Source organism: Desmodus rotundus, chromosome 7, assembly GCF_022682495.2.
Source record: "Desmodus rotundus isolate HL8 chromosome 7, HLdesRot8A.1, whole genome shotgun sequence".
Classification (NCBI taxonomy): Eukaryota; Metazoa; Chordata; class Mammalia; order Chiroptera; family Phyllostomidae; genus Desmodus; species Desmodus rotundus.
In genome coordinates, this window is record NC_071393.1 from 100,185,811 (window position 1) to 100,209,504 (window position 23,694).

General features: G+C 36.2%; 1 protein-coding gene across 2 annotated transcripts in view; it reads left to right on the forward strand.

Annotated features, from left to right (window-relative positions):
* The first annotated feature begins 288 nt into the window (after positions 1 to 288).
* STYX (serine/threonine/tyrosine interacting protein) overlaps positions 289 to 23,694 on the forward strand; it is a 36,181-nt gene continuing 12,775 nt past the window's right edge. The window contains exons 1-9 of one of the 2 annotated variants that reach the window (XM_024567414.3): positions 290 to 701; positions 11,795 to 11,827; positions 13,293 to 13,346; positions 16,913 to 17,010; positions 20,118 to 20,178; positions 20,553 to 20,589; positions 21,011 to 21,050; positions 21,144 to 21,194; positions 23,408 to 23,480. In XM_024567414.3, coding sequence (XP_024423182.1) covers positions 645 to 701; positions 11,795 to 11,827; positions 13,293 to 13,346; positions 16,913 to 17,010; positions 20,118 to 20,178; positions 20,553 to 20,589; positions 21,011 to 21,050; positions 21,144 to 21,194; positions 23,408 to 23,480 — 504 coding nt within the window. In that variant the 5' untranslated portion in view covers positions 290 to 644. Of the gene's footprint in view, positions 702 to 11,794; positions 11,828 to 13,292; positions 13,347 to 16,912; positions 17,011 to 20,117; positions 20,179 to 20,552; positions 20,590 to 21,010; positions 21,051 to 21,143; positions 21,195 to 23,407; positions 23,481 to 23,694 lie in introns of both variants that reach the window. The other variant, XM_045201374.2, reaches the window with a different exon arrangement.

Consider the following 23,694-nt stretch of genomic DNA (forward strand, 5'->3'; position numbering starts at 1 on the left):
CTATAGTTTTCCTTGCAGATGCCAGCTACTGGTGGCTAGGGTGTTTTGACCATTCTTAATCGCAAACAGATCCGCGTCTGCTTGGAAAGGGTGGAGGGAGCTGCACTGCCCCACTGCCTTTCCCAGGACCTTCAAACATTCACTCCTGCCGCAGCCCCGCCTCCCCTACGCCGCGCGGGCTCCAGCTAGGGAGCCTCGGGCCCCGCCCCCGCGTCTGCGCTCCCGCGAAGGGGCGGGGCGCCGGCGCGCTGACACCTGGCGGCGGCGGGGCGGGCCGAAGGTGCGCGTAGGCTGGGATTGGCTAGCGCGGCGCGGGGAGGGCGGGGGGCAAGGAGGGAAGACGGTTGTGGGGCTCGAGCTCGTACCCGAACCTGGGTGGCCTGAGGGGCGCGGAAACTCGGGGTTAGGGATACCGCGGCATAATGGCGGCCCGGCCTGAGCCGCCCAACCCTCCTCTTCCCCTCTGTGGTCGCCACCGCCGCCGGAGTGGTCGGGACCCTTTGGTCTGCGTGTGTTAGTTGTAAGGCCGCTGCCCGCCCGTCAGCCCTCCAGTTTACCGGCGCTCGCTCCCACTGCCAGCCCTAGGGTCGGGCTGGCGAATAGCTCCTACTCCCATCTCACCCACCAGTCAGCCGGCTGGGATCATGGAGGACTTGAAGCTGGAGTTCCCCTCTCTCCCACAGTGTAAAGACGACGCCGAGGTGAGTCGACCACGCACAGGCCGAGGGGCAACCGCAGGGCCCAACCGTCGAAGCGTCCAGCGGTACGGGAGTCCTGAGGGCGTCCCGGGACCTCGGGGTGGAGCCTCCGGCCCAGGGGAGGTCGGCTCTTTCCCTGATTCAGATATTTCCTTCCTGAGACGCCTCCCGTGCTCTTGGGTCTGGGTCTGGTGTAGTTTAATGAGATGAGCAAAAGTAGTCCCTTTCCCCCCTTAGGTCAAATTGTCGAGGATTTACTTGGAGTAAGGTTCCCCTTTTATTGCCAAAGCAACACGAGAGTAATGTTGCTTTTAATCTCATTTTGAGGCATATGTTTGGTGTTAACAGAGTTCACTTGTAGGACACATGCCCCGCTCCCCACCCACAGGTGGAATAGACCTTGGGCCTGACTTTCAGAATGGGCAGTCTAAAAGTTTTCCAAAGTTGTTTTCTTTTTCTTTTCTTTTCTTTTTTTTTTTTTTTTGAGGCAAAGCTACAAAGTTGGCTCATTTGAGTCTGAAAACTTAAATCAGAAATCTTGCCCTTTGGAGGAAAGTTAATAATGAGAATAAAATTCTTCATAACTTGGTCTTCTGATTTCTAATTCGGAGTTTTCTTTATTACCCACTTTACTTCTTCCCTGTCTAACGTTTGTATTGAGTTGAGTTTTTCCCCCCTCAATCGCTCGAATATTCTGAAATCTAAACTAGTAACAGGACAAGGAATGCTTTAGCATAATCAAGAAAAAAATCTACAATTTCTAGTTTTAAAGATCTTAAAAGTAATTGGAAGAAGAAAGCTCTAATTTTAAGAGACCATTCAGTTTACACCAAATATTCATTCTATTGAATATCTTCATCTGGGGTTCACATTTTTTGTTTGGCGGGATCTTTTGCTTGCGGTAGTGATCCTTGAGAATTGCATATGTTTTTAGAGTAGACTCAAATAGGTGGGGAAAAGTTGAATTTATGTTTAAAAATGAATTTAATTATTTTCCTCATTTAATATGGAATAATGTGAATGAGAAGTATGCTTCTATACCTCAAAATTATTCAATCATTTCAGCACTGGAAGCAATTTTAGGAATAACGTAGACAGTTGAAGAAATTGTAGCTGAGAATAAGTGATTTGCTATGGTAACACAGTAGCACAAAGACAGTGAGAGAACCTTGATCTCGTGAATCTTATTAGTTCATTGTTCTTTTTAATACACCTCAATTCTTCCCTGCTTTAATCTTAAAATTTCTAGTTTAAAATGTTTAAAAACTTGCCCTTACTAGTGTGGCTCAGTTGGTTGGGCATTGTCCCCCACAGCAAAAGGTCAGGTCCCTTGATTCCTGGTCGGGGCACATGCTGGGTTGCCAGCTGGCCCCAGTTGGGGCACATGTGAGGGGCAACAGATTGTCCCTCCCTTCCCCTTTCTCTAAAAATAAATAAATAAAATCTTAAAAAAAAAAAAAAGGTTTGAAGACTTTACATTTAATCTATTTTTTAAAGATTTTTAAAATTTATTTTTAGAGGGAGGGAAACATTAATGTGTGGTTGCCTCTCACACATCCCCCACCAGGGACCTGGCCCCCAACCCAGGCATGTGTCCTGAGGTAATGGAACCTGTTGACCCTCTGCTTTGCAGTCTGGGGCTCAGTCCACTGAGCCACACCAGCCAGTGCTACATTTAATCTTTTCTTGTGTATATAATATGCAAAAATTAGAAAATCTTACTGGGAATATAGCTTCTTTTCTGTGTGGGACAGAAGTAATATTTAAAGCCTAGTAGATAATGATGCAAATATTACCTACTGAAAGCCGTTTCTTTATTTTATAGCATTAGACGTTTCTTCTCTATTTGTTGCAAAACTGAGACTGGCTTAAGGAGAAAGAAGTAACTAAATCCAGAAAGCTTGAGGTACAGATAATGTCAGAGTTTTGACTAGACATTACTATAATGCATCAGGACTGCTACCGCCTCTCATCACGCTTGTCTCTACTTTCTCTCTGGGTCTGCGCTTTTACTTGGGCATTTTCATAGGGAGTTTGGCCAACATCTGCTCCAGGCTCATACCATGATGGAGCTTACACATTGAGGAATAAAAGCACTTCTCTCCAAGCTTTAGTGTTTAAAATCTAGAGGACTAACTCAACTTAGGTCATGTGCCTATCCTTTGGATCAGTCACTATAGCCAGGAAGTGGTAAATACAGTGAAGGGCCAAGGCTAGGTCACACACCCACATCATCTGTCTATTACATTGCGTGTTTACCACCCAAAGTCATATCTCCTTTTGTCACCATGTATTTGACCCCCTTTAAGACCCTTTTCTATAAGTATTTCTACCCATTCCCCTTTCCCTCTATTGTTTGTGTCTGAGTTTTATCTTGTTTGTTCATTTGTTTTCAGTTTTATATCCCACATGTGAGTGAAATCATATGGTTCTTGACTTTTTCCATCTAACTTATTTTGCTTCTTCTTGAGATAGGCCTGTAATAATATAAACTTCCCTTTTATTACTGCTTTTGCTGTATCCCAAAAGTTTTGATATGTCATATTCATTTGTCTTTATGTGTCTTTTGATCTCTCCTTTTATTTCTTCTTTGATCCAATTGTTCTTTAGTAGCATGTTTTTTAATCTCCACATATTTGTGGTTTTTTCCTGCTTTTTATAGTTGATTTCCAATTTCAAAGCATTGTGGTCAGAGAGAATATGCTTGGTGTGATTTCAGTCTTAAATTTGTGTTCCAGCATATGGTCTATCCTTGAGAATGTTCCATGTGCACTAGAGAAGAATGTATAATCTGATGTTCTGGGGTGAGAGGCTCTGTACATGTTTTTTAAGTCCATCTGATCTAACATGTCACCTAAGGCAGATATTTATTTATTAATTTTTCTGTTTGTATGATCTATCCATAGCTGTCAGCAGGGTATTTAGGTCCCTTATTATGATCATTTTTGTCAGTTTCTCCCTTTAGTTCTATAGTAGTTACTTTATATATTTTGGTGCTCCATGATTGGGTGAATATATACTGATAAGTGTTTTGTCAATTCTTATTGTATTGTTGCCTTTATCATTATAAATGTCCATGTTTGCCCTGGCTGGTGTAGCTCAGTGGACTGGGTGCCGCCTGCAAACCAAAAGTTTGCTGGTTCACAGGCCAGGTCCCCAGTTGGGGGCATGTGAGAGGTAACTAATCAACGATGTCTCTCTCATACGCTGATGTTTCTCTCCCTCTTTTTCCTTCCCTTTCCCCTCTCTAAAAATAAATAATAAATAAGACCTAAAAATAAATAAGTAAATGTCCATCTTTGTCTCTTACTACTTTTTTAAATGTATTTTAATTTATTGTTTACATGTTAGGCATAGTTTAAAAATAAAAATTCTACTTTCAGAACACGTGAAGACAATAGGAGGTGCTATTACACAAATATACAAACAAAATGAGCCTATGTGATTTTCAACCACTTCCATATTACACAGTTTTAAAGTTACCTGATTTCTTATAATGGTCAACTATGCAGTCGGCATAGTTGAACACAGTGAATGTAGAGTTGGCAGAGGAGATGTGCCATTTGAGTGTTGGTTCAAAGACACAAACAATTTTATTAGTGACGTGTGTGGGGACGAGAGAACTGTTTACAGTAGGTAACTATCATGCTTCGGGGGACATGATTTAACACTTCAGTTTTCATGTTACAAAGCAAGTTTAACTATTATTTTAGAAATACCACCAAAACTAGAAGGACACTTGTTAATTATCATTAAAGGAACGTGCTAAACTAGCCAGCAAACGCCCCCACCTGGGAGAACACAGGAGTCTGAGAGCAAGGAGGCAGGACAGGCTCCAGGACACAGACGGCGCCCGCCACGCCTGCGGCAGTGAGAGTGTCGGTAAAGGGTGAAGACCTAGGCATCTGGCCAACTCCTGACCTAAGACGCATGAGGCCAGGACAAACGAACGAGCACCCCAGGGATAACGACAACCCCGTTTCTCGTCACGGCCTCACTGCTCAGACGCCGACTCCGGCCGGACACAGGCAGCACAGGGCCGCGTTGGGGCGGCATATGAAAGCGTGGGTTTCTTCCCCCAACTCTGTTAGCTGCTCCAGTGAAGACACACAAGGGTAATGGTCTTTCAGTATGTCGGGCAGTTTGGAAGTCTTGTCTTGAAGCCATCAAGAACGTCTAACTGGTGTTAGAAACTTGAGCTCTTTAAGGGTAGAATTTATTTCATCAAACTGCATTTTCTTATTACTTTTTTTAACCTTGAAATGTATTTTGTTGGATATAAGTACATCTACTTTTCTCAGGATGTCATTCTTGGAGTATCATCTTCTACCTTTTCACTTTGAGTCTATATTTGTCCTTGCAGCTGAGATGGGTCTCCTTCCTAAAGGCAGCTTATGGCTGGATTTTATTTTTTGTTCCAGCTTGCTACTCTGTGCCTTTTTATTGCTGAGTTAAGTCCATTTACATTTAGGGTCATGAGTGATATATGAGGATTTCCTATAGCTGTTATATCTTGTTTTCTGGTAACTCTGTGTCTCCTTTGTTTGCTTTTTTCCTTGTGTTTCTGTTACTTTAGTTTGGTGGTATTCTATGATCTTGTTTTACTCTGTTTCCTCTTTTTTTCTGTTATGTGTCTGGGTTTCTGAATTTTTGTTTGTGGTTACAATTAGGTTTTGGAAAAGAAATTTTCATATATACAGCAGTCCTTTCGAATGCATCTTCTTCCCTTTGCAAAAACGGACCCTTACCACTTCCCCTTTTATGTTTTTGTTGTCACACATTTTCTCTATGCTGTATTTTCAATTCTAAATTGCAGTAGCTATTGTCTTCTCTTTTTTTAATGGTTTTTTATCCTTTAATCATTATGTTATATTTAAGTATATAATACTCTGTTCTGAATAAGGGTTGCAGTTTCCCGCTTCTGTCTATCTGTTAGTCATCTTGCTCATAGTTTTGTATCCTTTAGTCTTTTTGTTTTAGATAGAATACCTCTTCAGTATTTCTTGTAAGGCGGGTCTTGTGGTGATAAATTCCCTCAGCTTCTGTATGTCTGGAAAAGTATTTCTCCTTCATATCTGAAGGGTAACTTTACTGGATATAATATTCTTGACTGGTAATTTCTCTCTTCCAATAATTGGAATATTTGATTCCAGTTTCTCCTGGCTTATAGGGTTTCTGCTGAAAAATCCAATAATCTAATGGGATTTCCTTTATAGGTTACTGTCTTCCCTGGCTGTCTTGAGAATTTTTTTTTTTCATTAATTTTTGACACTTTTAATGTAATGTGCCTTGGAGAAGGTCTTTTGGGGTTAAGATAATTAGGTGTTCTCTTTGCTTCTAGGATTTAGAGGATCCTGCTCTTTCCATTGATTTTTGAAGTTCCCTTGATCATTTGTTTGAATAGGCTCTCTGTTCCCTTCTCCCTCTCTTCTCCTCGCATACCCATTATTATTTCCTTTTTTTTTTTTTTTAAGATTTTATTTATTTATCTTTAAAGAGGGGATGGGAGGGAGAAAGAAAGGGAAAGAAACATTGATGTGAGAGAGTAACATTGATCAGCTAGCTGTCTGTCACACATTCCCCAACCAGGGGACTGAACCTACAACTCATGTATGTGCCCTGGCCCGGAAGCAAACCGGCGACCATTCCTTTTGTGGTATGACACCCAACCAACTGAGCCACCCAAGGTCAGAGCAGGTATACCCATTATTCTTATATTGTTCTTTCTGCTTTTTCTGATGGAGTCATACAGTTCTCATAGAGCCCTCCCTCCCTTCCTTCCTTCTCTCCGTCCTTCCTCCCTCCCTCCCTCCCTCCATCTTGTTTGTCTTCTCTTTCACCTGTGGCATTTCTAGATTTCTATCTTCAGTAGAACTAATTCTTTCCTCCGTTTACTAGGTGCTGTTTCAAAGCTCACTAGTTTATTCTTTTATTGAGTTCCTCAGCTCCAGATTTTCTATTTTATTATTTTGTTTTTATTTTTTCCAAATATAAGAGAAAGGGCTCAGGGCCTTAACCTTTCACTCCACCTCACGGAGGTCCCAAGAAAGGAGATTGGAAGCATAAGGAGGTGCCTCTAGTCAACCCAGAGGGCGATAAGGTGATCCAAGTCGTGGCACCATATGTTACAGGCAATGTTAGCAGCGAAATGGTACAAGTTTTTGCTGCAAAGTTGGACCTCGGTTCTGGATTTAGGCAAAGAAAAAATTTAGAGCCAAGAATTCAAATTTTAAGAGGAAGCTTATTTAGAAAGTTACAGGGGTTACTATGTTTTTTACTAAAGTGAGTGATAGAAGAAATGGTTTAAGGAAACAAGTTAGGTAAAAGAGGGGCCTTTGGAACTTAGGAAAGTACACTTGAAAAGAAGATTAAAGCAGGCATGCCCTGGGGGTGGGGGGGAAGAGTGCCTGTTTGGTTCTTTTTTTAAAATTTATTTTTAGGGGGGAAGGGAAGGAGAGAGGGAGTGAAACATCAATGTGTGGTTGTGTGCGCGCGCCCCCTACTGAAGACCTGGCCTGCAAACCAGGCATGTGCCCTAACTGGGAATCAAACCGTCACCCTTTGGTTTGCAGGCCTGGGCTTAATCTACAGAGTTACGCCAGACAAGGCTGTTTGGTTCTCTTTTTAAAGTTTAAACTTCTTTGGTGAAGTATTCATGTTGATTTTATTTCTGAGTTCATTAAACTGCTTGAGTTTTCTTGTATTTCATTGAGTTTTTCAGAACTACAGTCTTGAATTCTCATTTATTTAAAATTTTTTTTAAATTTCAAAAATTTTTAACTTTATTCCATTGCCATTTATCTCCCCGCCCACTCCCCCCCTCATTGAAATTACATATTTCCATGTCTTTAAGTTTATTTTCGGGGGATTTTTCATTTTTTTCCTAAGATGCCTTGTTACCTTGGTTATTCATGGTATTGATGGATTTATTTCTCTGCTTATGCATTTATGGGAATGAAATCTGCTTGAAGAGTAACATTTCTCTATTTAGTAAGATGTACTCAAGTGCAAGTTTTTGTTTACTCTTACACTGCTTCATCTTCTTGAATCTCTGTGGGATGGTTAAAAATGCCCTGTACTCCCTGGGGAAGTAGGTGCCTTCTCTGTGACCGGGTCCTCTTGGTCTCAGAGCACCATTCCCATGGAGAAAAGTGATGGGCAGTGGGGTTCCAAACTTGTGAAATCCCATCGCTGCCCCTGCAACCAGTTGTTGCACTGCCCTAGACATCCCAGGTGGCCCCACTGGGTTCTGCTGCAGTGGGTGGGAGCAGGTGGACTGGGAGAAGCTGGCTTCTGCGTTTGTGGCTTTGTTCTCCTCCCAGCAGCTGCAGCTGTCACACCCCCATCATTGGGACCAGCCCCACCACGTCCCCATCACTCAGGAAGGAATGCTTCTGCTTCTCCAGTTCTCAAGGCTGCAGACAGTGTGCTCTGCAACTCGATACTCACTGCCACAGCTTCTTCTGGGGTCTGCTGCTGGCTCTAAGATGGTGAGAGGAGTCCAGCTCCAGCTCTGGGAGATTGAAGAAGGGTGAATGAGACTGAGGAAGGGTGAGGGGAAGTGGCCAGGCTCCAGTGGCTTTGTTTTCTGCCTGGTAATGGTGGCTGCCAGACCGCAGCTGCCCTAACTCTGTATGTCATCTCTAACCCCATTACTAGATTTAGCTACACTATGTCCTGACCACTCAGGCAGGGATGTTTCTACCTCTCTTCTCCTAAGTGCTGCAGAGAGTATACACTGTAATCTGATTCCTCCCCTGTCCCGAGACCCACAGTGAGTTCCAGGCTGCATTAGTGTCACCCGTCTCCATACTTCCTCTTTCTTACCTGTTTGCCTCCCAATTCACCCACCTTCATATGTTGCAACATGTACATCTCTCAGATGTGTTTATGTGTTGAATGGGAAGTCTTTTGTTGAATTACAGCTGTTCAACCTGTAACTTTACGGACAGAGACCAGGGGAACCTTTCATGCCATGCTGCTTCTGACATCAAGAACAGTATCTTTGTAATACTATCTTTCCTTTATTTTTTCCTCCTTCTGGAACTTAGATTCTGTGGTCTTAGAATCTATGGATGACCGTTCCAACTCTGAATTTAGGTCATTTGAAAGGTCACTTCTCTTTTTCCAGTTCACAGATTCTCTCTTTATCTGTGTCCTTTCTTCTCTTTAGCCTATCCACTGTTTTTTATTTTCAATTTCAATTGCAGTTTTTCATTTCTAAATACTCATTTGCTTCTCTTAAAAATCAGTTTCTTAATTGTTAGTCATATTTTTGATGTTATTATATAATTAAATAATTTAAGTGTTTTGTATTTTTTATCATTGTCATATCTGAAATCTCTAGGTGTCATTCAGTTATATCTGCTTTTCATGGTAGCTCATATCGAACCCTCCCCCCCTTTTAAGTCGGTTTTTTTATTGTGAGCTTATTGAACTTAACTGTGTGAATTACTTCTGACTAGGTTTAGGGTATGTACCTCCAGGGAGAAAAATGCATTTGCTTCTCCCAGGAACCCATGGACACTATTTACCCAGGTCCACTTGACATTAAATTTTCATTGGCCTCACAAAGATAATTGAATTCTAATGCCAGACTTGAGTGAAGGCCAGATTCTGTGGTTAGGAAGACCCCACCCCACCATTACCACCACATTCTACTCAGACTTGAAGCTAAGAAAGGCAAGAGTACTCATTTCTATGAGAATGAGGTGAGGGGTATTTTCCCCCTCCCTAGTTTATCTTTCACTGCCTTTTGGGGTCCCAGCTTTTTGTTCTTGATCTGACTTCTCACTTTGAGCAGGTCCTAGGCTTTGTCTTATGTCTCACATATGTAGTGCAATTTAAAATATGGCCACGATGAGGATGTGAAACAACTGGAACCTCCATACCTTGCTGGTGGAAGTGTAAATTGGTTTAGGAAAACTTTTAATCAATTTCTAGTAATGCCAAATACAGGCTTACCTTGTGATGTAGCAATTCCATTGCTATTTACATGTCCAAGAGAAACAAATGCATATGTCCACCAAAGGACACATAAGATTTTCATAGCATCTTTATTCATAATTGCCAAAACCTGGAAGCTACTTAAATCATCTCCACAGAAAAACGGGCAAATTGTGGAATATTCATATAGTAGAATACTGCACAGCAATAACAGAGGAACAAACTACTGACATATACAACAACATGCCTATGAATCCCATAGGCATTACGTGGAATGAAAGAAGCCAGACATAAAATAATACTGCTATATGATTCCACTTATATGAAGTTCAAAACTAATCTGTAGTGATAGAGCTTGCTTGTTAGTTTAGCTGTGCATTTAAAGATAATTTTTAAAAGTATATTTTAACTCATTACTTACACTGTTTCTCAGGATTTATAGTATGCTACTACATTGCTGAGACCAATTTTCAAGATTACTTTGTTTCTTTTCTCTTTTTAAAATGGTCTTTTAAAAAAATATTTTATTTTTAGAGAGGGGAAAAACAGGGAGAGAGGGAGGGAAACATTGATTCGCTGCCTTTCGTACATCCTCAGCTGGGGACCTAGCCCATAATTCAGGCATGTGCCCTCACTGGGAGTAAAACCAGCAACCTTTTGGTCCATAGGCTATAGTGCTCAGTGTACTGAGCCATACCAGCTAGGGCTGTTTTTTTGTTTTGTATTGTTTTTGTTTTTAAAGCCTGCTGTCATTGCAAGAGTATCCTTCCTTTCTATTACAGATGTATAACAGTTCTACATTATATGTTAAAAATACTTCTCTGATGCCCTGATCTACTAAAAGGTTGTGGGTTTGATTCCCGATCAGGGTATGTACCAAGGTTGTGGGTTTGATCCCTGGTTGGAAGTCTGTATGGGAGGCAGTTGACCTATGTTTCTCTCTCTCTGCCCCGTCCCCCAGAAAAAAACCAATGAACACATCCTCCAGTGAGGATTAAAGAAAAAAACTTTTCTGATTTGGGGAATCTGGATAAAGGGGATTTCTTGTATGTTCTTTTGCAACTTTTCCATAATGCTAAAATATTTCAAAATAAAAGTATTTTTAAAAATCTTCCAGTTTTAACTTTAGAAACCTAATTGCTACTTATAATTCTGAATTTTATGCAGCCAAGTTAGAAACTTGGAGTGCAGTCTACTTACAAATTAGGCCTATTTGTATTTTTTAAAGATTTTTATTTGTTTATTTATTTTTAGAGAGAAGGGGAGGGGAGGAGAAAGAGGGAGAGAAATATCAATGTGTGGTTGCCTCTCACACGCCCCCTACTGGGGACCTGGTCTACAACCCAGGCATGTGCCCTGACTGGGAATCGAACTGATGACCCTTTGGTTCTCAGGCCAGCACTAAATCCACTGAGCCACAGGAGCCAGGGCAAGGACTATTTGTATTATATTTGATTTTTTCATGTCAATTTGCTGTAACTTTTAAAATATTTTATCTTTTGCCATTGGCATTTAGTAGTATTTTTAATCTTTATCTTGGTCTACATTCCAAAGACAGAATGAAATCTATGCTTTGTTGAAATGTGTCTTTAGAGGGAATTAACTAGACAGAATCTTAAACCGAAGTAAGATATGGAAAAAGCTGTTTGAGAAGCATCTGGCAGTTGATATCAGGGATGACAAATACCTATCACGTACTATTCTTCTTTCACCCATAGCAGATATTTATTGATCACAGCACTCTTCTTCCATAGTGTTTCTCCACGCCTGGTTTTAGCTGTCTCCTGCCAGTTGATTTGAATTGGTATGAATGACAAAAGTCTATTTAACATCTCTGATTTAGAGGATTATTTGGGGGAGAAACTTCTAGAATATCTATTCTTATAATTAATGGATTATCCCATCCGTTGTATGATATAACATAATCATAATTTTGGAAGCTTAATTATTTAAAGAATACCTTAATTGTTTCTTGGCACTTAAATTTTCAGGTGTTTGTGAAGCTTATTGAATCTGCTATTTTTATAGAATATTCTTAAAGTATAATCTGTTTTTAAAAATATTCACACTTGAATGTCACATCTTTAACTTTTAATTCGGTGACGTTTTTTATAATGTTATTTACTGTTGTATTTTTCTTTCTTTTTAAGGAGTGGACCTACCCTATGAGACGAGAAATGCAGGTATGACAACCTTTTTGTTTATTAAGGCAACCCACATTATTATTATCATTAAATAACCTAATTTCATAAAGGATTTGACTCCTTTGTGGCTCATCTGTTGACTTCATCATCTGTCGGTTCATCACTAGCCATTTTTAAATAATATATTTAAAGTTAATTGTGGATCTTAAAAGATGGGAAATGAATTGTTGCCTTTTTTTATTATTATTAACCATGGACATAATAATATGTGTACATGTTTAGTGAGTCACTTTGTCCGCACCTGAAAAATTGGATTCAGTATTTATATTCCTTTTGAAAGCAGTTTGTTCTGTGTTTGTCTAGTTTAGATAAATTCAGGAGAGTTGATTGTATATACAAAGCTGTTAATTGGGCTGTATCATACCTTAAATACTACATAATGTATTATATTACTGATTTCCAATCAACTTTCATAAGTAACTCCTCCAGAAGACTTGAGTTGAATACTCCCAGTGTGGAATGAATTAAGTTATAGCTAATCGTCATAACAGTTCATTCTTCTTTTACATTTCTCAGCATTCATAGTCAACTCTGCTGGACCTAGGGGTCAAGCAATGTCTTCTGCTCCTGGGGATCCTTTGACTTCTAAAAATCTGTTTTCTTTTATTTCTTAGTGAAAATTAATTTTTAAAAAATATGTGAGTACCTATGAGGCATTTTACTTGGTGCTGTAAGGAATGCAAAGATGAGTAAGATGTTATTTCTGCCCATAAGAAGCTGGTAGGAGAAACCAGGCCTATACACAAATATGATATCCTATACTCTATCCTATGTTAGCATCTTGGGAATGATAGAGCCCAGCTGAAAGCTTACTATGTTGAGTCACACAGAATGAATTTCAGTTTAACATACAGAAGGTACTTATTTAAATTGTTGAAACTGTCAGTAAGCAAACATTTGATATTGGTCTTTATTTTTAACTTTGCTATACTTTTCTTCTCTTATTAACTATTGATAACAGTTTAATCTTGTTGTATCTTGTGCTGCGTTTGACTTGGCTGAATTTAGGTTTTGTGTCATTCCAAAGGGAAGATTTTCTTTATGCCTATTTCTAGATTATAGCAGAGAATAGAAGTAAAATTAGAGATGTTTTATTAATGTAAAACATAACAATACAGTGTACTAATTCTACCCAAACTGCTTAGAAAAGCACTATTGTCAATAAAACTCCGGGGGAGGAGGGAGAGCCCTGTAGAAGTTCAAATATCTGGAATATATTATTCAGAACCACATTTGGACTTTGAATATCTCATTTGATATGTAAAGCATACCTGCATTTCTCTTCCCAATCATTTGCTCAAGTTAGGAAATGCTCCCTAAACAATAAGCTTTTTAGAAAATTATTATAACAACTATGTAAACACCTCACAAATCTACTTTTATGGTACATATTTTATATAGATTTAAATTGCTGATGGTAAATATCTCAATTTTTTTTTTCTAGGAAATTTTACCTGGATTGTTTTTAGGCCCATATTCTTCTGCTATGAAAAGCAAGGTATGAACTTTAGGTTAGGTTTATCAAGAGACTTTATTACCAACTTTTTTGGAGTAATTTATTTTTTCATAAGAGTTTTATTTGAGGGAGGGTTCACAAATAATTTCATGTTAACAGTAATTTCCACTCTGGAGTACCTACCTCTTTCTAAATTTTAGTGGGCCAGTGATTCTCAAGTATTTCACCACAAATCACATCCGAGTTTTTATATTTTATTTTTCTCATGAAATCCATATATTCGAAAGATTTACCAAAGAATGGACCTTTATTTAATGATTTATTTTTCTTCTAAAAATATAAAGCCCAAAATAAGGATTTTTAATTAAGGAAACTTTCCTTATCAAGGGTGAGTGTATATGTTGCTATCTGTGTTTGCATGCACATACACACACTCATTTTGATCGAAGTGACTCAGATCTTATTTTTGTTTTTCCAGAGTTTAGAGGTCTGAATGCTCCAAGCTATAAAGTATTGCACCATGTAAAAATATCTTATATAGTCAAACTGAAATTCATTTCTTCAGTTACACAGTTAAGAGGACAGATCTTATTTTAATATAAGTAACAATGTTATTGCTACTACCTAGAGGATTCAGCCCTATGAATTATAACAATCCTACTAATTCTCTTTGAATTAGAAGGTGAAACATTGTATCACAAATATTATCCCCCAAACTCTGCCTATTTAGAAGTCATTATTATGTATATCTACCTACAGTAGGTTTTGTTAAAACGGTAGAATTTTAAACTTTCCTGATACAATTTGACGTATTCATGAGTTTGGGGTGACTTGGAGCTTTGAGTCATTCCTTTCGAAAGTGGAAGGCTTTTTGACAGGTGGGGCATCCTAGTCAATTTTGATGGCTTGGAAAGGATAGGGTAGGTAACTGTAGGACTTACATGTGACTGACTTTGTAAAAGACAAACATAAAGTTATTGGCCAAATAATGCAGTATTCACAAAATACTGGCCTTCAAGATGGTTTTAGATTATATTATTTGCTTTTTGTATTCCCATATACCATCTATCATATTAAATAATATGTATTTGTTTACAGATCTATCTCCTCAAAACCTTTTCCTCTAAATGTCATCAGAATCTTAATTAGACAAAGGAAAAGCTTGTGTGACAAAATTTGATTATTTCCTACCCTGAGTCATCCGTGTTTATTTTCATGCCATCATTCCAAAAATATGTAACAACAACAAAAGAAAAAAATTATAATAGACCCTGGCTGGGTGGCTCAGTTGGTTGGATCATCATCCTGTACACCAGAAGGCTGCGAGTTTGATCCTTGGTCAGGGCACATACCTAGGTTGAGGGTTTAATATCTGGTGGGATTTAATTCCCAGTATGGGATGCAACCAATCAATGCCTGTCTCTGTGTCTGTCTGTCTCTCTCTCTTCCTTCCTCTCTAAAATCACAAAACATATCCTTGGATGAGGATTAAAGAATAAAATTACAGTAGAGACAAAGAAATGTTATGGAATAAACTCCTTTTCTAAGACTCACTTAAGCCTCTCCTTTATTACATTCTAATACAGTTTCAATCAAAAAGGACAAATTAAGGCTCTTTGTGATAACTAGTAAACTATTTCTTTTGTAAAACTTTTCTATTGCTTTAGGGATAATAAGGTCATAAGTTGCTCTATATAATTAAATCTCTTGAGTAGTAAAAAATACTCTTTGCTATATTGCATGTGGGTCCTACTTTGATAAGGTTTGCATTTACGTATTAATAAGGGGCTTTCAAATTATTGTTGTCCATAATTATGTATGTTGTCTTGTAGTTCCTCATATTAATTGATACTAAAATTTCTTCATATATTATCGTCAAATATAAATAAAGGAATGAACGTTGAATTCATTTTGTAGTTGCATAAATGTGAATGTGGAACATTAATTATTAATCTTATCAAATGCTTACCTGCCTTCCCCTACTCAGGATATACTTAGGAAATACAAAGATAATTTAACTCTGATCTCTGCTAGAATCAGAAATTTGCTAAAAAAATTAATATTTAAAACTTTTGAAGCCATATTTTCTTAATCAGCTCAGGCTGCTATAACAAAATAATAGATACCTATAATAGAAGACTGGATCGCTTCAACAATAGACATTTATTTCTCGCAGTATTGGAGGCTTCCTCCTGAGATCAGGCTGTCAACAAGATTAGGTTTTGGTGAGTTCTCTCTTCCTGGCTTGCTAAAGACTGCCTTCTTGCTGTGTATCTTCACATGACAGAGAGGGAACCTGGTCTCTTTCTCTTATGAGATCACTAATTCCATCATGGGGACTTCACCCTTATGACCTCATCTAAGCCGATTCCATAGAGAGGTGGCCAAGTACCTCCCAAAGACCCACACTTCCTAAAATCATCACCGTGGAAGATAGGGCTTCAACACATGAATTTTAGGGGAAACAAACATTCAGTCCATAATAAACATAAATTATCCTTTGATTTCTCTTATGAATTATTAGTATTACTGTTTAGGACTATTTAATGTAGAAAGTGGGAATTAAATATATAGGATTATAAGATGAAAGTATAGACAACTCAAGATTATTAATTCTGATTCATTATGCCAGCTTGAATTGTTCATTCATTTATTGAATAACTGCTATATTCCAGGCACTGTTACACATGCTTAATATAAATCAATGAACAAAGTCCTTGTTCTCATGGAATTTACATTTTGATATTAACATATCATCTATAAATTCACTGAAACCTATAATAACTTGCAAATTAAGATGTGATATTTCCTAGAGTTGTCATGTTAAATAGCTATATAATTCAAGCCAAAAAAGCACCACAGTATATAATAAGATATCATTTGGAGTTGCCTTTTTTAACTTTAGTAGAATTTTGAAATCCTGAAAGGTTTAATTAGATTCTATGAATTATATAAATTAATTCTGCCTTATAATAGAAAAAGTGTACTGGGAGAAGCCAGAAGTAACCTAGAGATTTGGGCTCTGGTACGGCTATTATTAACTAGGTCAGTGGTGTTGAACAGCTGTTATATCTTAGTCTCCTCTAAAGAAAAAAGATGATAGTCAATATATGAAATTACTACTTACTAAACACTTGACATGTGTAAAGGCACTATGCCAAACACCTTATATATTATCATATATAATTCTTAACAACCACTCAGTGACCAGGTAGTGTTTTCCCCACTTCGCATTGGAAAACTGAGCCACAGAGCTCAGGTCATTAGTAGAGCTGGGATATAAAGCTTGGGCTCTCCTAACTCCATGCTTTTAGCCACTACATAGTATTGTTTTCCAAATAAATTACATTTAAACTCTCATCAGTCTCTAAAATGATAGATGCAACCTTTTGAGGACACGTAATATATTAATCTTGAATCATTGAAATTTCTTGTTGATTACTTCTGGTATATTATTTTAAAATTAGCTTTAATCTCCTTTATTTAAAGCTCAGATATGGCTGTATTAATTCTAATGCTAAATCATGTATTTTCAAATATCTGTGTTACACTAAGAAGATGTTTTGTATTTTAAACTTTTTCTCTCCCCCTACCTCTGTTTTTTATAGCTACCTATACTACAGAAACATGGAGTAACCCATATAATATGCATAAGACAAAATATTGAAGCAAACTTTATTAAACCAAACTTTCAACAACTATTTAGGTAAGAATTATTGCTATGATTTATTAAAGTGTTATTGCAGCAAAAATACATTTTCCTTAAAATATTTTACATAAGTAATTCATGCACATAATGCAGAATTCTAAAGGTTCAAAAGAATGTATGCTGAAAAGTAGGTTTCCCTATTCCTGTCCCCTAGATACTCAAGTCTCCTCCAAAAGGCATCCAGTTGTTACTTATTTTTGACTATCCTTCCAGAGTAATGTTACATATATAAGCATATTTCCTACAGATAAATCTTTGCTTTTTATACTTTTATTTTTTTGGAGATAGCTTTATGTTGTTACTTAGAGATGCATTATTCTTTTTAAGTTGCACGGTAATCCATTGTATGACTACAAGAAAATTTATTCAACCCTTCTATCACTGGATATTTAGATTGTTTCCAGACTTGCTAATATAGCTTATAGTGAGCATCCCTGTACGTGTCATTTAATTCATATGTGGAAATATCAATAGGATAAATTTGTAGAAGTGTAACTGCTGGATATGGGTATTTAAAATTTTAATAGATGTTGTAAATTGCCCTCCAGTGAGTTGGATTAATCTACATTTCCACTATGAAGTGTATGAGAATGATTCTTTCTGGTATCTCTCCAAGGCAGAATTATAAAACATTAAAGATTTTTCCAAATCTCCTGGACTAAAAAATGATGTTTAATGTAATTTTAATTTGCCTTTCTCATTTATCTTGCAATGAATGCTGTTGAACATGTAATGATTTTTAATCTTCTCTATTTTAACTTTATATTTAAAATTAAGGGTATGGTACACATAGTACAAAAAGCTACATAATGAAAATAAGTCTCTTTTTCTCCTGTAAACCTGGACATTCAGCTTCTCTTCTGAGAAGCAGCTGCTATTAAAATTCTTCCTTGAATATCATGCTTGAGATATTTTATGTCTGTATAAAAGCATGTATGTTAAAAATATTTTAATGCCCTGCTTTATTGTTTGTAAAAATGAAAGCAACTTGAATGTCCATCAGTTCAAGACACTGTAAAATACAGGGTTTGGCAGAAATAACGCCTGCTTGATTGTGCTTGGTAGGGTAATGATATGGGTGTAATAATTTATAGTTTTAATTTGAACATTTCACCTAAAATGTTACATGGTGTGCTTGAATATAATGTTGTTATGTTACAGAATTATATGCTTATGATTTTGCAATAGATTTTATAATAAAAAAAAGGGCATTATTTGTGCTGGACCCTGTATATTATGTGAACATACAATAGAATACTGTAACTGTGAAAAAGAATGAAATATTTCTATGTGTATTGATATGGAATAACCTCTAAGATTTATTAAAAGAAAAATCAGTTTTGGCTGGGTGACTCAGTTGATGGGAGCATCATCCCGTATACCAAAAGATTGCAAAAGTTTGACTTCCAGTCAGGTTTGATACCTAGGTTGCTGGTTTGATCCTTGCTCAGGGAATGATCAGTGTTTTGACATTGATGTTTCTGTCACTCACTGTCTCTAAAATCAATAAGCATATCCTTGGGTGAGTATTAAAAGAAAGAAAAATCAAGGTGCAGAACCATGTAAACTCTCACTGTATTTAAAAATATATACAAAGCATTAGGCATATATATTCTTGTATATGTATAGAAAATTTCTGGATTAACAGACTAGAAACTTGACCGTCACTGCTTCTGAGAAGGGAAATTCAGGGTCTAGGATAGTATAGAGACCTATTTTTCATTGCAGATATTTTTTATAGTTTAGAACTTTTAGCTATGTGTACATATTTTTCAGTTAAAAAAAACTAGTTTTAAAAGAGGAACGTCTATATTTTAAAATAAAATAAATTGCTTTTTTCCTAATTGTAAAAGAAATACTTGTCCTTTATACATACTTTGAAAAGACCAGAATGATACCACGAAAAATATTTAAGAAGTCATTCATAATTCCCCAACTCAGAAGATATTCTTAAGCTAACATTTTAGTATATTTCCTTCTAATTATTTCTCTATTGTATATGGGTATTAGGTATACATGCATATAGACTTACGTATATTATAGAAAATGAAAATATATTTTACAGTGGCATACTATACATTTGTTTTTAGTACCCTGAGCAGGTTCTTTATCCTAATGGAGAACGCTTTCTCCTTAGATTCAGAGTACTTAGACTTATAGCTTGATAGGTCTACCAGTAGTTTCTGACACTCAAAATGACATGCAGTAAAATATTTTAGTTTGACTCTGAATTAACTTCTTCCTCCCCGAAGCAATGTTTTATGTAACAGGTCTACCCAATCACATACTGTCATTGTCAGGATCCTTACGGTTTTTACATTGGATTATCCTTGGATCCTGAGCTTCAGCTTCTCTCTGATAAGGCTAGAATAATCATTAAAGAATTGTAATTTTTAAAACAATATTGACTTTAAAAATTAACTTCATAACTTATTTATAGTGTGTTAATAAACAGGTTGTCATGAATGCGCTAGAATATGGAAGCTTTTAACAAAAAAAGCCTAGTATATTTATAACGTCTTATGTTTAATGTTTCCCAAAGTGTAAAATTCTAGGACAGGCGGTCCCTTGACTTTTTTACCCTACTGGTGGTTGGTTCAATCAGTGAATGTTTGACTTACGACTCCATCAGACTGCTTTCTGTTTTTATTAGCTTCTTCTCTTTCATCCTTCAGGCTTCTTCTGAATTGTCCTCTATAGGGTTATAAGGAGGGTGGATCACAGGACCATTCAGAGAAGAATCTTCTGTTCTAGTCCTAGGGAAATGGTAAAAATAGAAGAATAACAATAATGAACACACGCACTTTTTGTCTTTATTTTCTAGGCCCACTCTGATTTGGACGAAGGTCTCTTCCTACTTGTGATTTTTCTATTTGAACCAGATATATTTGTTATACTAAAATATCAGAGAAATGTTAATGTTATTTAAGGCTTTAAATCCTATGTTTCGAGCAATACAAAATCTGTGGTTCAGTTCTTGGGAATATAATACTTTGAAAGTTGTTTTGCATTCTTTTTATGGTTGTCTAAAAGTTTTTAAAGTTTTTTAATACATAAAGAGTTTTACCTGAAAGTGTGCTTATCACAAAATGTTCTATTTTCAGATACTTAGTTTTGGATATTGCAGATAATCCAGTTGAAAATATAATACGTTTTTTCCCCATGGTAGGTATCAGTATTTTAATGTCATTTAAAATGTATTTATGGCTTGACTGCTTAATTGTGGTTCTGAAACTTTTACTTTGTTATGACTGAAAATTGTGGGATTATTAAATTTATTATTTTTAAAACCTTTTTATTATTTCCGAAAATTTGAGAAATCACACTTTGAATGTATTGAATTCCAATTAAATTTTAGTTTCTATATAATTTTTAAAACCTGAAATAGTTGTCGCTGTAGCATTTTGAAAATTCCTGAATGTAATTTGTATTCATATATATATTAATAGGAAATCATTTTCAGTGTATTTTATTTCACTCTATATATTTTATGTTTGTTAATCCATATGTTTTATTATAACACATGTCTCTGCCTTCAGACTAAAGAATTTATTGATGGGAGCTTACAAGCCGGAGGTAAGTAATATTACTTAGCTAATGTTTATTTTTAGGAGTATATTTGTTTATTAAATTCATTAGTTAATATTCACTTTAAATTCAGGATATGGAAGTCATAATTATATATAATGGGCTATTCCCAAGTTTGTGTTTTCTTGATTTCTTGTATAGTTTGGTTAGCCTTTCTTAAATATCCCTATGGAACGATTTTCAAATTCTGGCTCAACTTTAAATATCTTTAGCCTAAAAGCCTGTTGTATTCTTTACACAGTTAGTGTAAATAAATTGTAATGATTTTAATATTAATAAATATCCAAGTGTTATATATAAAATGTTGAAGAAAAGATTTATTTTAATGTAGTATCGTACATGGTTTCAACATATTTTAGCTGTTGAAGCAGGTCTTTTTCTGTCAGAAAAACTATTTCTTAATTTTCAGGAAAAGTTCTAGTCCATGGAAATGCAGGGATCTCCAGGAGGTATGAAGTTTAAGATAATCTTTTTTTTTTTCTAGCATTTAATTAATGAGTTGTGTTTGCTGTTTTTTTCTAAATTATTTTTCCCCTTTTCAGTGCTGCCTTTGTTATTGCATATATTATGGAAACATTTGGAATGAAGTACAGGTAAGAAAGTACTCTGAAACCTAGCCACAATTTAAATTCTTACTAACATGGAGCTTAATAGAGATGTTGGGAGTTCGAAGTTAATATTCTTTTGCTTTTATTATCTAGTTATGTTTGAATAGGTAGGCCATTATACCCCATGCTTAGTCTCCTAACCTTTGTAGCTTGTGTACCTTATCTACCTCGGCTAAATTTTTGGTTTTATGGAGCTGGTGCTGTTGTTATTTTAAGAAGCCAACGTAGTTACAGTTAAATAATCTATGGAAAACTACTTACTGCTAGGGAATTGGTTAATCTGAGTTTAAAAACTCCTAGACACAGATGTTATTGCTTTCCTTGTTTAAGAGACTAATATATTTTCCTTTAATAGTAGTTGGATGAAAAATTACTTAGAAATTGTTTTAGCTTCTATTTATAATTTAGTATAGTCTTTCTTATCCAAAATTATCTTTTCTAAGCATATACAAAGATAAAAAAGAGAGAGGAGGGGTCATGAACTTCTCACCCCAAAACAAAACAAAACCCTGGCCAGTGTAGTGTTGTTTTTCTTAATATGTCTTGTTGTTGTTGTATAAGTTAGAAATATTGTAATCATTGATACCTCCCTCTTTTACTCCCCATCTCCCAAACTGATCTATTACCCAAATTCTGTCTGTTTTATGTCCTAAAATATATTGCATTGGCCAAAAAAATTCATTTGTTTTTTCCATAAGATGGCTTTGTTAGCGCCTACTTGTCTTTATCCTCATTCGAAACAATTTTGTTAGATTGCATTTTGACAGCTTTCATATCAGCATGAATTTTTTTAAAAACTTAGCAAAATTGGTAAGTGAATTTTTGTGTGGCCATTTTAATATTAAAGATGGAAAAAATACACAACATTTTCAGCATATTATGCTTTATTTTTTCAAGAAAGGTAAAAACACACAAAGATTTGTGCAGTGTATGGAAAAGGTGCTGCGACTGATTGAACATGTCAAAAGTGGTTTGTGAAGTTTCTTGGTTTCTTGTTGACATTTTGGCTAACTATTGACATTTTGGCTAAATAATTCTTTGCTGTGGGGCTAGCTTATGCATTAGAAGGTGTTTAGCAGCACCGTTGATCTCTATCCACTAGAAGCCAATAGCGGGAGATAGCTGACATACAGAAAATACCCAAGTCAGTAAAGTTATTGGTGAAAACGAAAAATGTCTTTTATTTTACAGAAAAAAACCCCATGTGAACTTTTTGGCCAACCCAATACCCGGAGTATCAGTATATCTTCCTCTTCATCATTTAATCCCCTTGATCCAAGCTCCAGTTGTGTCTTCCATGGACTCTTCCATTAGGAACCTTCTTAGTGGTCTCCTGTATTCTTTGCTCCAGTCTGTTCTGTTCTCCACACTGCAGTTGGAATGATCTTTTCAAGATAAACCTGATCTGATTGTATAATCACCTTACCCCAAAAAGCTCTCAGAGGTTTCTGATCCTTAATAATTCTTAACATGGCCAAAGAAACTTAAATGGCATGCACTTACCAACCTCTCCACCTTATACCAAGTTCTCCATTACTCTTCATTTGAGCTATGTTCAGCATTGGATCCACATGCCTGACACATAGTAAACATTCAAATGTTTATTTTCTTTTTTTGTATCCTTTGTGTTTAAATTATAATAGAAAAGTTTTGCTTAAAATTATCAGTTCTTAAAGGAATATTATTTGAAAATGATGCTTTGTTTACTTAATTGAAAAAGATTAATAAGCATTGGAAGACTTATATATTCTCTTTCTTATTTGGTATCTTGTCAGTAATAATATTAATATTGATAGTAACTCCCATTTATTGTGTCTCTGCTATGTTCCAGGTATTATTATAGACATTTTTATCTCATTTAAGCCTCATAACAACACAAAGAAGTAGATACATTTCTCATTGACCAATGGTAATATTTTGAGCATGTACAATACTATGTGACAGATGCTATACAAAGTGTTTTACACTTATCATCTCCCATCTTCACAGTAACCCTCCAAGATAGGAATTACAATCCCATTTTATTGTAATTTGTCTGATCATGCTGTCAGTTTTTCCACTACAACTCACTACCACTCTGGAGTATAAACTATATGAGTATGATTTCCTACTTTAGATAAATTTTTAGATAAGTTTCTATTTTAGATGAATTCTGGAAAAATTAATTCATGAATAACAATTTTTTTTTCTGTTTTCAGAGATGCATTTGCTTATGTTCAAGAAAGAAGATTTTGTATTAATCCTAATGCTGGATTTGTCCATCAACTTCAGGTAACTTTTCTTCCCCTGCAAGGCAGTCAGAAAGTAGGATAATTAAAATTTCAAGTTCGTGTAATTTAGGTGCAGAATTTAATTCATAAATACTTCAAAATTGCTGTAATCTGATTTGATTCTTTTTTCAAGTTCACATTTCTATTGAAAAGAATTTTCTTTTTTTAAATTAAATTTATTGGGGTGACATTTAGGAGCATATAGGTTTCAAGTG